Source organism: Mastigoproctus giganteus, chromosome 13, assembly GCF_048544385.1.
Source record: "Mastigoproctus giganteus isolate SK-2022 chromosome 13, ASM4854438v1, whole genome shotgun sequence".
Classification (NCBI taxonomy): domain Eukaryota; kingdom Metazoa; phylum Arthropoda; class Arachnida; order Uropygi; family Thelyphonidae; genus Mastigoproctus; species Mastigoproctus giganteus.
This window is the reverse complement of record NC_143587.1, coordinates 99,045,894-99,064,041: the sequence shown is the minus strand read 5'-3', so window position 1 is coordinate 99,064,041 and position 18,148 is coordinate 99,045,894. Positions and strand designations below refer to the sequence as shown.

Sequence of the window (18,148 nt, the reverse complement as noted above, 5' to 3'; positions counted from 1 at the left end):
AATTAACAGATATCAAACATTTTCCTTATTTGATAGTTTTGTACGCATTGTGCATTTAGGATGTTTACTATTAATGATGAAAATAAACAAAATGAAAAAAAAAAAAAACACATTAATTTTAAAAATATTTAGGCTTGCCTTCGTAACAAGTGGGATCATTGCAAGCTAGTCCTTTATCTCTATCGCACATTGGACCAGTTTTTCCAGGAGGACAAAGACAGACATATCCAAGAGGTGCAGCATCCTCTGCCGCACATATGCGATGAGAAGGACATGGTCTTCGTGCACATTCATTTACTGCTAAGTCACAAAGTGATCCTGAAAAACAACAGAAAAGTTTAAAAATATAACACATTTTCTCATTCCAATTTGGAGGGCGGGGGTAATAGTTTTCATTTTCAAAGTAAAATGACTGGAAGGAAACTACTATGAAGATACAGTCGAAGCTCTTTATAGTGACCCTCTTTTTAATTTTACAACACATTATAACATCCTATGTTATAATCGCATCCTATAACCACATCCTATGTGGTTGGTCCCAGCCAATTTCTCATTAACCTAATACTATTTTACATTCAGAATAATGACATTGAAAATAAAAGGATTTATTTATTATGACCATAAATTTCTACCTCTTAATCTGAATTTTTACTTTTTTATTACAATACTGGCATTTAAAAATGACAGATCTTCAGATATATTGAAGTCATTGACGAGCTTGCAGCCTAACCGTGAGAAATCATTTGTTAAGATTTCCCATGCTCTTTTCTCGCAGTGCAGTAATGAAATGAACATTGGCTAGAAGTTAATTTCATTACATAGTTAGAGTGTATGTTTATTGGTATGGCTCCAAGAAATTGGACAGCTTTACCAATCGCAGATAAAATTAGGATTTTTCAAGCTGAAGATAATGGTGTGCATTCTAAAACTGACATTGCCAAACAGTTCAGCATTCCTAAGCATACTCTGTTCACTATTCTGAAAGATCGAAAAAAAGATTGAAAGTTTAGAGAAATCTGCTGCACTAGGTAGGATTTGAGCATGAAAAACAAAGTATCTGGATCTTGAAACGGTACTTTTGGAATGCGTAATGATGACGCGTGCAAAAATTTTCCGATAGATGGTAATCTTTTAAAAGCTAAGGCTGAATAGTTTGCACATCAAATGGATACTGAAGAATTTAAAAGTTCAGATGGATGGATCCAGAAATTTAAGCTTCATCATGGCCTGTCTTTCAAAAAAGTGAGTGATGAAAGTGCAGCTGTGGAGACTGTTGCTACAAAGAAACAGAAGGAAAGGTGTTTAAAAAATATTTTGTTGACATATGACCACAATGACATTTTCAATGCTGATGAAACTGGACTCTTTTTTAAATTGCTACTGGATAAAATGTTGTGGCAGAAAAAAGGCCAAACAACAGATTACTGTTCTCCTAGGAGCAAATGTGTCTGGCACAGAGAAGCTTCCTCCTTTGATCATTGGGTAAGCCCAGAAGCCTTGATGTTTTAAAGGTTTGAAGACATTGCTGACTATGTATCAAGCAAACCAAAAGGCATGGATGAAATCATTAATCTACAAAGAATGGATCAGAGAGTTAGATCACAGGATGAGTGAAAAGAACAGAAAGATTTTGCTATTTGTGGATAACTAACATTCCTCATTGTCAAGTAAATGACCTATGTGCAATCACTGTAAAGTACCTAACACCAAATATGACATCAATTCTTCAGCTACTTGATCAAGGTGTAATCCAGTGTTTTAAGGGAAACTACTGAAGAATGTTATTAAACAAAAGTATGCTATGTCTTGAAAGCAAACTTAAATGTGAAATCTACATTCTGCAGGCAATATATTTATGTGTTTCAGCATTGGATGATGCCAACTTTTTCAAACATACTGGATTTACTGCCTTGACTGATGCAATGTGTGAAGTTTCACATGCTTCTTCTTCCTCTATTAAATGTGAAGAACGGTCCAATAATAGGAAAAAAATATTTGAGTATGTGTGTCACCACATACAGGAAAACTTAAGCTTCAAAGATTATGAAGAAGTGGATGCAGACATTGAATGTTTCAGGATATGCATGAATGAGGAGGAACTCGCTGCAGAAATAATGGAATCTTCTGAAATGTGTAGTGATATGTGTGTGTGTGTGTGTGTGTGTGTGTGTGTGTGTGTGTGTGTGTGTTATGAGGTTTAGGGGCGCATAAGCTTCCGGGGCTATAATGCGACTTATTTGTAATGAGGAAGATGAGGAACCTATTTTGGTTGAACAAGGAGTTTCAGTGAAAGATGCTCATCAAGAATTAGAACTTGTACGTCAATTTTTTCAAGTGCAGCCTAACTGTGAAAGTGAAATAACTGCTATTGCGTAATGTTATAATTCTCTTTTAAAACATGCTCTACCATTGAAACAGTGTGTTTTAGTAGATTATTTTAAAGTATAAAAAAAATTCTCTTGTTAGGCCTTGATAGGTATATTAGTGAAATTTACAATTTAATTGTAACCTTGCTCTACAATCAATGCAAAATTTACAATCATAATTTTCTTGTTTAATACAGGAGTACATATTATAAATAAGATTATAATATATTGTACTAGTAGAATTATATTAAATGTTTAAGCTTTTACTTTTTTTGTTGCTGATTTTATGAACGATTGATATAATGTCCTTCCGATATAACAACTGTTTTTCTCATTCTCATGGGGGATCGTTATATAGAGCTTCAACTGTATTTCTTTGTAGGCTCATCAGTCAAACTGCTCCATGTGATAAAAGAATTTATTCACAATTTACAGCTATAACATACAAGTAAACAAAATTTAAATTTAGCTTCACATAGCTCTACATATCAAAATATATTTGATTTGTTCAATATAAACCCGACAACCATGCTGTTTAGCTGCTTTTTTTTTTTTTTTTTTTTTTTCTTCAGAGGCAACAAGCACAATTAAATAAGTCAGCAATCAAAACTTAGACGTTCTGCTATCCCAACAGAAACAACAACACCACCAAAGGCAGCACGCCATATAGTTTTTCTATTCTTGTGACAAAATAAAATGACATTCTTCCTGCTGATCAGTCTGGAATGTAAAAATCAAGCATCTAACTGAGCTGGGAATCTCCCGAATAATCTTATTCTCAGATAGCCATCTTCTTGGGGAAGGGATACAATGAGTGTTGGTTGGACTTCTTTCCTGTTCAAGTTACCTACTGGCATTTGCATGGGATGGAACTTCAATCCCACACCCATAAAATATATTTCATATTAACCCCGGGGGCTCACATCTGGTGAGTATGGGCTTGGCACACCCAGGGTCCTGAGCTGGATATCATCATTCTTCTCTTTCTTGGTGATTCCCTTCTACTTTTGTCTCTCTCTCTCTCTCTCTCTCTCTCTCTCTCTCTCTCTCTCTCTCTCTCTCTCTCTCTCTCTCTCTCTCTCTCTCTCTCTCTCTCTCTCTCTCAGGGTAATTTGGGAATTTTTTTTTTTTTTTTTTTGGCTGGTGCAGCATAAGCCTCAGGCTTCCTTGCACCATATAGCTAATACTAATAATAATAATAATAATAATAATATTAAAAAAAATTCCACACTTGCTGCTCTTGAGTACCATTCAAGGAAATCCCAAATGATAGGTTAGCAATAAACTTCAATTAAGTAGTTTAGATATCAGTAAACTTCATTTAAGTAGTCAAAACGTTATCTGGATGGATTCACCCCATGGCTTCATTTGTAAACAGACTTTGGGATGCTTCCCTCAGTGCAGTAGTTTACTTACTGCTGCAAATGACCTTCCTGCTGTAATAGTGGCTGCTTATAATGTGATTTGTGGCAATGATGACAAAAAACCACAAATATTTTATAATTATTGAGGAAAAAGAAAAAAAAAAAAACCTTTCATAACAGAAGTAGTCTGTGGCTTATTTGACACTCTTTGAAGTATGTTATGATTATATGATTATATATGACTATTTCATATATTTTTAAAATATATTTGTTGTAGTCAATAATACTTTTTAAGTACTATAAAACTTACACAACAGACATTATATTCATAATGGCAATAATTATTGTTAAAAATAATTGCAACATGAAGAGGATATTGGGTCATGGTTATCAGATCGCATGACATCACAAAATCTCATTTCTTGGAGTAATTCGAAGTCTGAATGAGCAGCTCTCTGGAAACTTTATGAAGTTTTTGGTATGATTAGCCATCTATTAGAACATGAAACTATGTTCTAACAGAATTCTGGCTCAAGAAACAACAAAAAACATCTGTCCCTCTCTCACAATAATAAATTTTACTGCTACTGACTGAACACCTCACACAGCCTCAGAAAGGTAGGAAAGGTTTCAGCAGGTTTGGATACTGGAAACAATTTTAAAATTAATTTTATTATTTTATTTTATATCAAACTACTTTTGATCATGCTGAACCAGTCATATGGTTTATAATATATTATGTGTGTGCAAGCAAGCATTCATGGTCCAAACTGCTACATGTTATGCAAGCCAGAAAAACCCTGATTAACTTACATAGAACAATCCTAATTCCCTCACTTCAGATCAATTAACTGCAGCCCTGACTAATAGGGTTTTAAAAAATCCTTCAGTCTAAGATAGGATCCAAATGCAAACCTTTTATAGTGAGTGACAAGTGGCACACCCACTTTACTCTCAAGGAGAATGTGCTGAGGTGAGCCGTAATCCCATTATCTTCACATGGGTTAAGGATTACAGTTAATTACTGTATTTATAAATAAAGCTAATGAAATAATAAGCATTCATTAGCTTTATTTATAAATGAAGTATTACATTCAGATAGAGCAACTATTTTTTTTTTTTTTTTTTTTTGGCTGATGCTCTACAAGCTTATTTTTTTTGATCATTTTTCACTACTAATACTGAAAACAAAGGAATATTACAACAATTCCTATTCAAACTACTACATTTTTTCATTGATACAGAATAAACTAAATTTTTCTGGATTAATTATGCAGAAACAAGCAAATTGAAAGAGTTTTAGCTATATGTTTTTATTCTATTAAAGGAGAAGGGTGGTTTTGGATTGATCAGCTTGAATTATACTGTAAGTTGGAGATCAATGGAGTGCTAAATGTGAAATTAGTTCCAATTTTTAAAACATCTGGACAATGTCTTAGTTCAAATATAGTCAAAGTTCTTTCTAGTCTTATTCAACAATATTTTGTTGTTTATGGGTATATAAGTCAATTGAGCAACTGAGAAAAGAGAAAGGCTAACTTTTCAGTTTTTCAATCTCAATATCCAGCATTCATACATTTTATCTGGATTAAAATTAATACCAGACATCCAAATGTTGAAGCATAGAGTCCTACTGGATGAATATATGTGTAGAAGTAATTTTGCCCACATACACATAAACAAAGTTGGCTTTGCATTAGCAACATCTGACTAATACTTCATGGGGCCACCTTTTGCCAGTAACACAGCCTGCATACATCTGGAATGGACTCCACAAGGTGTTGTCCTGTGGTAGTGCTACCCATGCACTGCACAATGTGTTCAGTAATGTTGGCACACTGTTAGGCGAATGTCCTTTTCCAGTAGGTCCCAAACATACTCAACTGAGTTGAGATTGGATGATGATGGGAGAGTAGAATTCATTGGCACGTTCCTGAAACCAGTTAGCAACAGAGTTGTTTGGATACACTGTCATTATGAAGGGGGCGTACTTAGTTGGCAATGATAGAAAGGTAGGCATTCCCATCAAGCTGTTGATTAATGGTGGTCAGAGGACTCAGAGCATGACATTAAAATAGTCCCCAAACCATATACCACTGTATACAGCCAGCCAAGGTCTCATATTGCTTTCTCTAAATGCAGATATGCCCATTAGCATGGAGTGGGAAATTGGATTCACGAGACGAAGTGACAGATTTCCACATGTCAGTGGACTAGTCTTGGTGCTGAATGCCCATGCACACTACAAGATACAAGAAACTGTAAGGCACAGTTTCTTGTATCTTGTAGTGTGCATGGGCACTTGTGACAGCTGTTGACCATGAGCTAATGTCCAGCACATAGTCTTTGTGAATGTTGGTCTTGCTATTCCTATGTTGTATTGGGTGGTTAGCTGAACCACTGTGCTAGGTTGCTGCTGTCTTACGAGACAGTACACACGACACACTGTGAGGTTTGATCACCAATGGCTGTCTCACTGTGGTCATTGACTGGTTGTTTAGTTCCTGTTGAGCCAGACACAGTAGACTAGTTATGCCACAGAACAGGAGCACTTAACCATGTTGGGTTTTGTTAAGATACTGGCACCTGCAAGTCTCGCCCCATAATCATTCCATGTTCAAAGTCAAAAGATCTTGATGCTGACCCATTCTTCCTCATGAACTCAAAAACTGATCATTACATGTGCAAGCTACAATTTTATATGAGCCTTCACCAGCATCCCATACTAATCCATTACTACAAATACTGGGTGGTTATAAAATAAGTTTCCCTGTTCGGGAGACCCTAGTGTCAAAACAGTTAGAGTTAGCACTGTGGAAATCGGTGGGTATGTCATTTAGGGTATGGATAAGCGATTTGTAGAACAAAAAAAAATTAGTTCAAATTTCTGCTACCAGGGGAAAAAAACGGTGCTGCACATATGTAAAAGTTATTTACTTCAAGACACTCTGCTCATGCAAATGACATCCTGTTAGATAAAAGCAGAAAGGCTAACACCACTGTCAATAACCATTATGGCTCTTACAAAAAAGGAACGTGCCCTTTTAGTAAAACTGTTCTACCAGAATAATAGCAATGCTAATGCAGCACTACATGAATATTGGAAACTTAAAGGTTTGCGTAAAGGACCTTTGACGTCAGCGGGGCTTTGAAAACTAATAAAGAAATTTGAAGTGACCGACAGGGGAGTTAGGTGTAATTCCAGGCAGGGGACCAGACGACCACATATCAGAATGGAGGTAGTGGATGAAGTAACGGTTGCAATGGCCTCCAGGTCAGAATGCAAAACACTACCAGTCCAGTCAGTAGTGCCTGCCAGAGGTGTGTCGAGAGGCTTTGAACCTTCCCTGGTCTACTGTAAATAAAGTGCTTCGAATAATTTTATGCTGGTTCCCGTACAAGATTCACGTAATGCAAGAACTAAAAGTCTTGTGATCAGCAACAATGAATAGACTTTGCTCTACGATCTCTGGCTCGTATGGAACTTGACGATACATGGGCTGGAATGATCTCGTGGTCTGATTTCACTCTTCATGGGGATGCAAATGCACAAAACTGCCGAATAGGGGGAACTTCTCATCCATCTGCTGTGCACGAAAGACCACTCACTACAAAGTCCATACGTTATAGTATGGTGTGGATTCACAGCAGAGTTTATAATTGGACCATTTTTCTTTGAAGAGTCTACACCTCATGGCTCTGTAAGGTGTACGGTAACTAGTGCACGGTACTGTGCTCTCCTAAGAGATCACATTATTCCTGCTCTGCCAGAAAGGCAATGCTTGGAGACCGTAGTGTTTGTGAGAGATGGTGCCCCTCCCCACGTTGGTCGACAAGTGAAGGAACTGCTCCGTTCAACATTCAGAAATGATCGCATCATTTCTAGAGACTTTCCGCAGTTCTGGCCAGTCCTCAATCTTTGCGATTTCTGGCTATGGGGATACCTGAAAGATAGAGTTTACCGTGGCGGCACACAGACGCTTGTCGAATTGAAAGCAAGAATTAAACAGAATGGAACCAACATCCCCAATGAGATGCTATGCAAAACTGTGTCGCACGCAGTCCTCTGTTTTCAGAATGTCATCTCATCTCAATTGAAGGAAAGCACATAGAACAATATCTGTAGATTTGCAAGTTCTGATATTAAAATCTACTCTTAGGTTAAGTATTCCATCTCATGTTTACAGTGCCAATTTCTCCCCTGGTAGAGGAAATTTGAACTAAATTATTTTCTTCTACAAATCGCTTCCCCATACCTTAAATGACATACCCACCGATTTTTACAGTGCTATCTCTATCCGTTTTGACACTAGGGTCTCCTGAATAGGAAAACTTATTTTATAACCACCTGATATATATTGCATACACAAAACAGTTGCTGTTTTAGCGCCAGAAAGCTTTTATATATAAATGAAGAGGGGGGAAAAACACGTTTACATATTGATGAATCCAGAGTGTGTTCAAAACTGTACTGTATATCACGATATACTATATTAATAATAATTTGTTTGTTCCATCTGGTTGCGAGACCGCTCCAACCCAGACAAAACAAATGAACCTAGAAAGAAGACACTACAATGACCTCCATTTAGATCACAGAGATAAAATGGCTTCCAATGCATGGCTCACAAGCAGGACACTTTTCCCCAAGACTGAAGGATTTGTGCTTGCAACCCAAGGCCAGGTAATCAACACCTGGAACGATAGAAAATGTATTGCCAAGGAGCATGGAGTGACAGATGTCGATGATGTCATCTGGCCTCAGAAATGATCCAACACATCACCACAGGATGCAGGGTGATCACCCAGACAAAGTACACTCACAGACATGACCAGATTGCCAGGATAATACCAGTTGATCAAAGAAAGTATACTGTATTACAAGCACAAATACCAGGCCATACTGAGAATCTGCTGTATTTACATAGGTCGCTTAGAAGGCCCCTTGCTTTGGGTTCCATAATGCAGTGTGTCTCAACCTTTTCATTGTTGCAGCACACTACAATCACTATAATACTCATATATGTTATATATAAGAGTATAATATTTATAATATATATATATTATAATATTTATATATATACACAAACTGGAAGTTATTTCTGTTGGGTATACTTAAAGATACACTTATTATTTGTTTTAAATGCTTTTAATTTTTTGAACATACATGAATTGCATGAAATTTAAAAGAAAATATGTAAAAAATTAACATATTTAAATATAAAAACAAACAAATATGCAATTATAAAATTTTATTCAATCAGACGGTTGGGTTTGATGGGAGGTGCACAATTTTTTAAAATGAGAATTTATTGTGGATAGGCTTAATTTCAGCTCCTCTTCTACTGACTTTAGTCTCTCTTTTTTTAAATTTAATTGCATTTAAAGAGGAAAACGCTGTTTCACACAAGTAGGAAGTGGAAAACGGCAATAAAATTTTAATCGCCTTTTCCGAAAATCATGGATATTAATTTTGAATTTTGCTAATATTTGGATTTGCTAATATTAGTGTTATTAAAGTGAATTTCCAGTGACTGGTCAGTACGGATCTCAGCCAATTCGTCTTCCTCTTGCAGATTAAGTTCTAACGTCGGAAGGTTTCTTGTTGCAAATGGGTCTCTTATCCACAAATATTTTTTGATATCAAGGGATGGAAGGTAATGCTCAATTTTTGTCTTTAACAGCTCTAATGTTTTGCTTATTAAATTAATTATTTTAGTATAATTCGTTTTCTAATTTTTTTTCAGTTACATATTTTTTCCATATACTCAACTTTTCTTTAAAGGTAAACAACTTGTCAGTAGAAGGGAGTAAATTTTCCTCTGGGCCTTGCATACTGATATTTAATGTATTAAGCTGAGTGAATAAATCTGCTAAAAAACCTAATTTACAGCACCAAATTTCATCACTTAAATAATCACAAAATTTTGATTGCTCTAGAGAAAAAAAAATATGAACTTTTCCTCAAGCAACTCGTCCATATGCATAAGTACATTTCCTTTCGATAGCCAACGGAACTTCAGTATGCATTATTCAAGAAAACTGATCGGACTCCAGTTCCTTGCATAATTTTCCAAAAATATGTATTTTTTGTGGTCTGGTTTTGATATAAATGACCATTTTAACCGCTTGATCAAGTATAAGTTTCAAATCGGGTATGACTATCTTCACTACTAGAACTTCTCTGTGTATGAAACAGTGTGTTGTAATAATATTTGAATTGTGTTGTTTTACAAAGTTTACAAATCCTTTTAGTGCTATGTCATCGCGGGGGCATCATTGGTACAAATGCTGACACACAACTTCCATAATATACCACGCTTTTGTAAATAATTATTCATTACTTCAAAAATATCATCGTCGGTTGTTCTTTCAGTGAGCTCGTCACAAAAAAAAAACAAAACAGATTAATAATTGTGTCGTTTTTGGTAAACCTGACAAATAATATTAATTGGGCTTACCCACTAATACAAGGAAACATGCCTCTACTACTACTACATCTGTAGAGTTATCTACTTGCAATGCAAACAGCCGCCTAAAATTATTAATATATTGAACTTGTTCTTCAATATCATCGGACATTTCTTTTATATGCCTGCTAATTGTGCTGTTCGAGAGTGGTACTGTCATTATTTTTTTCCCCAACTTTCTCTACCAAAATACTTTTCATGATTACCCAACATGTTGGTAAAATCAGACTTTCTGCAATCAGGCGAGATTTCTTTTTTTTTTTTTTTGCCAACAGTTCGGCTACTAAATAGCCAGCTTCTTGTGCTTTATCAGATATTTTAGCCATACTATAAAATTCTGTTCCTTGTTTTCTAGTAGAGGCCTGTAGTCTTTCAAAATATTCCATAGCTTTGGACGATAAATTCTAGTGTTTCATAGAAAAGTGACGCTGCAATTTACTCGGTATCATGGATTCATTCGACAATTTTAAACCAAAAAAAAGCAACACATAAAGGTTGAAAACAATCTTGGGTACCAGAATATGAAAATCCCATCGCCAAAAATAATCATCATCATATTTACGACAAATTGTTTTCTTCTTTTTGTCATTTTCTCCAAGCTCGTTATCAAGTTGCCTCTTCTGATTTCCTTTCACTAAAAATTTATTCATTGCTAATAATTTCTAAGAAAATTAAAGTTACTTCTAGAATGTATTAATACAGTTAATTGAAAAATACCTGTTCTATACGGCTTAATTGAATATGACATTTCAGAGATATATTAAAACACAAAGGAAATTTCTTACTATGCTGCTTACAAGTTGCACTTATACAACTGAAGGGTGCCTGGGTGAGACTCTCAAGTGATAAGAATAGCCAAATAAAGGTTAACAGATTTAGTACTTGGAATCAAAACGTAACATCAGACTGACCCCTGGAAGGGGCTGGGATTGGTGCAGCATAAATAAACCAATTTTTTATTGGTTTATTTATTTTTTATAAAACTTGGATTTATTAATTTTTTTTATTTGCATTTTCCACGGAACACCTGACGCATACTCGTGGCACACAGGTTGAGAAACACTGCCATAATGCATGAGGAATATTGTTGCATCTGAAAGATGCAGGACTAAAATATTTATAAACTATACAAATATTTACAAAATACTAAACTATTTACAAATATACAAACTATATCGGGTCCCTTCATCAGCTGACATTACAATGGGACATCAAATGATGCCAGGCGTTGTCGTGTATTAGACAGTGAAGTATGTGCATGAGGTTGGTGAATGTTATGGAGGCAGTTGTCTTTCAATGGAAAACAACAATGTAATTATTTACCTGCACATTTGTAGTGATGTAATTGTCCCACCCTCTTCTCCCACTGGCTCGAATAAGTGAGGTAATTGCCCTACCCCCTTCTCCCATTGGCTCGAATAAATATCACTAGGAGGAAAACTTTTTAAATGTATAGAGAGATATGGTATATCGTGATATGTGGTTTTTCCTTTTGATAATTGTAAAATAGGCAGTTTTTATTAATTAATGCCAAAAGATATTGAGTAAGACATTCATTTTTATCTTGTTTGCACTGCTTTGAAAAAATAAGTCATAGAGTGTGCACAGAGAGTCGGATCAAACAGCCTAGCTAAGAAGTGTATAGTTTTTACTACACTTTTTACAAGTTCTGAGTGAACAGCCGGAGAAAAGCAGTGGCAAATATGCTACTCTACCTCATAAGATAGCCAAACTATAAACTACTTTATAGTTTGGCTATTTAGCTATTATTACTAAATAAGTGAAATTCTATTTGACAGAGTTTTTCAAAAAAAAGTAAGAGTATTATGGAAACAAACAATGTATTTATTCAATGTATTTATTTAGAAATGTAATAACATTTATGGTAAATTATTCATTTTATTCTAGGGGGCTGTCTTATTTACTCGCAATCAGAGATCAGTTTCAGTATTTACCCATATGAATTAGTTTAAGAATCTTAACTATTTTAATTAACTCACCCCCAAATCCTGGTTCACAAAGGCATTCTATCTTTCTATAATGCTGTGGAGATACATAACTGAAGGCATCTGTTGTGATACTAATTGCAAAGGCTGTATCGAGCACAATTCGATCAATGCATTCCCCATTAACACACTTCTCTTTATTACATCGGTCTTCCATTATCTAAAAAATGAAATTATTAATTCCATATACCATCTCTAAAGAAAATACTAAATTTTAAAAGCAACCATTATATCAATACTTCATAGATTTATATATAAGCTGAACATAATAAGAAAGAATTCTTGTCCCTTTCTTGACTTCAGTACAGCTTTCACGTTTCAAACTGAGAGATAAGTTGTTTAACAGTATGATACATAAGATTTATAGTTTGATCTTTGAAGTGTTGTGTGTCTGTGTGTGGGGGGGGGTGAGATAATACAAAATGAAATTAATCATTATATTGTTGTCATTAATATGATCTTGCTCTTTTTCTTTCACAATTAAAAGCACCAAAAGCAGGCAACGTTGCAAAAGGGAAAAAAAAAACCCTTTGTTTTAATTTTTAAGTTCAGAATTTGCCATTTCCTTGTTAAGTAGGATATATACAACTTATTAAAAGTACCTTACACATAGTTCCTTAATATCCTAGATTTTAAGATCCTAGAGTCAAAGAACCAGATGGGATTTATCTTTTCGCAATTGCATAAAAATTCATTTAAAAAAATTTGCTAATCATAAAGCCAAAATCGGTAAAATCAAATTTTACTGACTTTGGTATTATCTATCAGATATCTACCACTCCTTTTGAAATGATTTTTATTACTTGAAATACTATTTACAGTGCACTGGAATTCTCTTTGCCAACTGCTAGATTTAAATTGTGTGGTGCAATAGTAACTAAGGCCATAACACTGAGAAACCAATCTGCAGTACAGTACTAACAGGCCACAAGGAATGGTTTCCTTTCATAATCAAAGTGTCCCAAATTCACACATATTAATGTGTGAATTTGGGACATAATAGTATCATAAGCGCTATGTCACATTTGGCTTCATGACCTTTACATAAGGCAATACTGTATATGCTTACCACTTTCTTGACTTCCTGTTAAGTATAACAAAATGTAAATGTAAATTTTTTAAGTAACTTTTTAATTCAATTATTTTTAGCAAAAAGTAATTGAATTAAAAAGCACAGAGTGGTCTTAATACAGTATGATTAATCCTTTCCTGGGCATGATAAAAATATATCATTAGCAGGCACACTGGTGGACTTTTTAAACCATTATTATGCTTGTAATAAAGGCATAAAATAATTCAAAATTGTTCACTTTTTGAAGCCACCTCTATTTTCAATCTATTAGGAATGCAGCTGTGAAAAATCCATTTTTTATATTGAAAATATACATTTCAAATATTTTTTTTAAAAATACTGCAACACACAGCACATGTTTTTATAACTTGTTTATTAACACACACATTTGGGCATTATCTTTTCTGTTAGTGAGAAAAACTTGAAAGAAACAAGAGAAAAAAAAAAAAAAACCTCTGTAATGTAGCTGTTAGATGACGGCAATATAAGTAAACAAAAACTGATGCAAGTGGAGTGTCAGCATTGCAAGAATATGATCAAATGTGAAGCCAGCATGCTTGATAATTAAATACTTAAACGAAAATACTTAACAAGCCTAAAAAAAAACACTATTTTTTTTATAGCCAAAACTTCTTCAATAACAAAACAATGATACAAATTGAAAATTAAACCAGTAATGAAGGAAAACTAAAATTAATATTTATGTCACTTTAACAGACATTTTTTTCCAAATTAAGTCATTTAATACCAACGTACCCAGTAGAGGGTTAAGAATGAATTTAAGGCATAAACAGTTGATTTACAAGCCACGACACATTTTAGTTATCAGGCAACTGATAACTACTTATACTACTATTCAAATGCTAATATCTCCACTTCCATATGTGACTATGATGAGAGATTTGGTTTACTTAGGATTATTTCCATTATTTATTTGCACCCATCCATTTAAGTATTTTCTCAAGAGTTAATGTTTCTTTTGCACAGAATTGAACTATCTTTGACATAATTTAAATGCATTTTCATGAGCTTTCTTTATTTCTGCACTAGTCTTTTTTGTAAATATCTTTACAAATATTTTTTTACAGTACTGAGCAACTGAACACTATCTCATACATCATGTGAGTCTAAATAAATTAGGTTCCTATGCCTTGTGCCAAATAATGGTCAGTGACACAGTCCCATGCCCAATTCAAATAACTTTATTTAATGCCAATAATTATGAATTTAATTGAATATTATTTAATTCTCTATTTCAGGCCAGTCAGTTTTGGGATGTTGTCCCTGTGTTTGTAAATAAGTTAATGAATAAATAAGAAAAAATGATTTCATATATAAATTAGATTTAAACTTAAGTTTAACTTTGCTTATTCATGTATTTTTCTAGAATCCCATGCTATGGTCATGATCACAGTTGGAAAAAAGTAGTTTTATATCCTTATACAAAGCAATGCTTAGTAAAAAGGAAAAAAAAAAAAAAAAAAAACACCTCTAAAAGTTAATTTAATTTAATTTAATTTGAAAAAAATAATCATCTAGTAAATTTATTCTCTTACCTTTACTATTTTGAGTCCAATACTTGATTCCAATAGTTCCTTTTTTTCATTTACTTTCATTCTTATCATTTTAGGAGGATAGAACCCACGTGATGCTTTGTGAACTGCAAACACTATGTCTAAGTCTTGTCGGGTGCTACGTTCATGTCTAGAGGCTTCTTCTAATGTTGGTTGTAAACTAATAATTTCCACATCTTTCACATGCACATTGAGAATATTACGAAGCCCACGAAGGAAACCTTTCCTGTATGTCAGTAGAAAATCTTCTGGCGTTACATCATCAAGACAAAGAGCAATACTGTTCTTAAGAGCATCCTCTGTTACCATAATAACTTCTACAGCCACATTGGTATAAGTAATAAATTTTCCATCACTGATACTTACATTAACATCATAAGTTCCGACATCCAATCCAGGAAGGGCAACTAAAGTCCCATCTTCCCTATCAACGGTAAATAAATGGGTATGTGATGAAATAATGCTATACGTCAGTTTATCATAAGGGTCCTGATCTGTTGCATGAATACGACCCATCACTCCACCTGGAAAGTTGTCAAGGTATGAATTAACAGAGACATCTAATGGTGTAACAACAGGAGCATACTGGCTCTCTTCAATTACTAAAACAGTAACCCAAGTATCACTGTAAAGAGGGGGAAGTCCAGCATCAGACACTCGAATATGAAGCACATACTCACTGTGAAATTTATGATCAAATTTTGTAGCAGTTCTTAAGGTGGCATCTTGTTGCACCAGTCTGAAAGAATTATCTTCATTTCCAGATAATATATCAAAAGTGAAAGGACCTGTATTTGGAGGGGCATCATTATCCATGACAGTAAATTTTAACACAGTGAAACCAAGTGGCTTTCCCTCCTGTAAAAAATAAATTGCTTACTTATGGATTCCACAGTCATTAAAATTTTTATCTAATTTACACTTTAGATTTAAAGCCTAAATTAGATGAATCACCACTAAACAGGAAAATATAGCATTTATCTTAACATCAGTAGAGTAAATTATGTAGAAATAATAATATACACCAAAATACAGACTCTCTCTCTCTCTCTCTCTCTGACTTTGTAAAGGCATTTAATCAAACTGATTTAAATTGGGATTATTATATTACAATTAATTCTTTAATTAGAAAAGTTGTGGTAGCAATTGATAAGCTTCCTTAAAAAATAAAATGCTAAACTGTTTCCTTGTTTTTTTTCCCTTTTGTGTGTGTATATATACACACACACCCATACAACTAAATAAATACTGCATATACATCTACACACACACAACACATATATGTGTGTGTGTGTGTGTGTGTGTGAGTATTGAATGGAATAACGTGGAAATAAGTAGGTAGAAAAACGGAAATAACAAGATAGTAATTTTTTTATTTGTTTTATATATATATATTATACATAATAGTATAATAATTGCAAAATTACCTACAAAAATAGGGACAGTTTTTTAAAGCTACTGTCTAAAGTAGTATAACAACATGCCACACTAAAAGATGGCAGATTTAACTAACTACTAATATCTGACTTGACTTTATGTAGCTTTTTTTCTTGAATTTTTTAAAATTATATTCAGGAAAAGACAAACCATTTTAAGATATATTATACATAATAGTATAATAATTGCAAAATTATCTACAAAAATAGGGGCATATAATTTTTTTAAGGCTACTCTCTAAAGTAGTATAACAAAATACCACACTAAACGACGGCAGATTTAACTAACTACTAATATCTGACTTTATGTGTGGCTTTTTATTTTCTTGACTTTTTAAAAATTATATTCAGGAAAAGACACTATTTTAAGATGCTAAGTAGATTTTATTTTGCATTCTAACAAATTTTGAAATATAAAAAGTAACATATTTCAATTAATAAAAATAATTTTTTCTGCTTATGCTGTAGGATAGCCATATTAGGACCAGAAGAATTTACAAATACAGTGATTTACAGCTCTTAAATATAATACCCACTGAATTACAACAGAATGAAATTTCTGGTCTCACACAATGTGAGAATGAGTGCAAGCAGAATTCTGTGTGTGTGTGTGTGTGTACACCACTCAGCGAGACAGCCTCTGGCCTCTGAAGTTAAAAGTACTACTTAAAAATATCCTAATAACAGATTTTATTTATTTTAACAATAACATAATTCCATACCAAAGTACGCTCTCATATTTCCTAATTACATCAATCTGCTCAACTTTTTTAATATATTAGTATTTGGTATATCTTCCACTTCTTAATGGGGGATAAAATTTCAATGGAAAGCTTTGTACCTTTAAAAGTTAAAAGCTGCATCACAGGAAAAAAGTTAAGTCTGTTATTATTCTGTACTGGACTGTTAAACACAACCTTATTTGTCATCATAAATTTTATTTTCTTTCTATGAGAAAACAATATAAATGCTTCAATAATTCCAATATATATAATTTAGAGAAAATGCATCCTGAATTGAGTTGGTTATTTCAGTGAGCACTAAAATATTTTATTCCTAGTCAAACTAACTATTTATATTTACAAGTGAACTGTCTACTGTATTACTATTTTAATTTATCACTTTCTTCAGATTATGCTAATTTCTGCAGTCCTAAGAAAGAAATCATAAGAAAATAGCAAAAGGGAAAAAAAAAACAACTTCGAACTTTATTTTACAAGGCCCGTGTGTGTGTTGAATGATAGTTCAATTTCAACATTTAAAATTTTAAACAAGCATGATTCACAGTTTTTTTTCATATTTGCATATGTGAAAAATTGGGCTCCAACTTCGTATCTCTATCTTTTTCATCTTTAATAGTTTAAACTTAGACTGTTAATTAGTTTTAATTAAAAAAAACTCCTTATTATCAATGTCTGATTCAATTATGGAATTCTTATATATAATAATGAAAAATAAGCTTAAACAGTGCACAATTACCTACAGTACTTTAAAAGCATTGCCATCTTAACACACATTAATTGAAAAGGTTTGCATGCTACCTATAACCCACATTTTATAGATAGACAATGTTCTTACAGCACTGGCACAGATCTCTTAGACGGTGATGCTATAAAATAGTGACAAAACTACCAAGGGTTTGGAGTTAGGGGACTGCAGATTTTTGTTTTGTTTTGTTGTTTGGTTTTTAGGAGCATTAGCAACTAAGGCCATATTGCTCCGGGATATGCGGTGGTCATTCCCTGACCTTTCCGCATCCTCCATATTTGGTGGTGACGGGCTCGAACCCCGGTCTAATCAAGAAGCGTGTGCTATGCACTGCTGCTCCTTCCCACCTGGCTACGGAGGTGCCTAGGACTG

General features: G+C 33.8%; 1 protein-coding gene across 1 annotated transcript in view; it reads right to left on the bottom strand.

Moving 5' to 3' along the window:
• The window catches only part of LOC150076295 (fat-like cadherin-related tumor suppressor homolog), a 780,225-nt gene that overhangs the window by 99,010 nt on the left and 663,067 nt on the right, over positions 1 to 18,148 (bottom strand). Inside the window, exons 26-28 of the mRNA XM_090387312.1 lie at positions 14,835 to 15,710; positions 12,201 to 12,366; positions 139 to 318 (exon numbers count right to left, since the gene is read on the bottom strand). Coding sequence (XP_090243438.1) covers positions 139 to 318; positions 12,201 to 12,366; positions 14,835 to 15,710 — 1,222 coding nt within the window. The remainder of the gene's footprint in view (positions 1 to 138; positions 319 to 12,200; positions 12,367 to 14,834; positions 15,711 to 18,148) is intronic.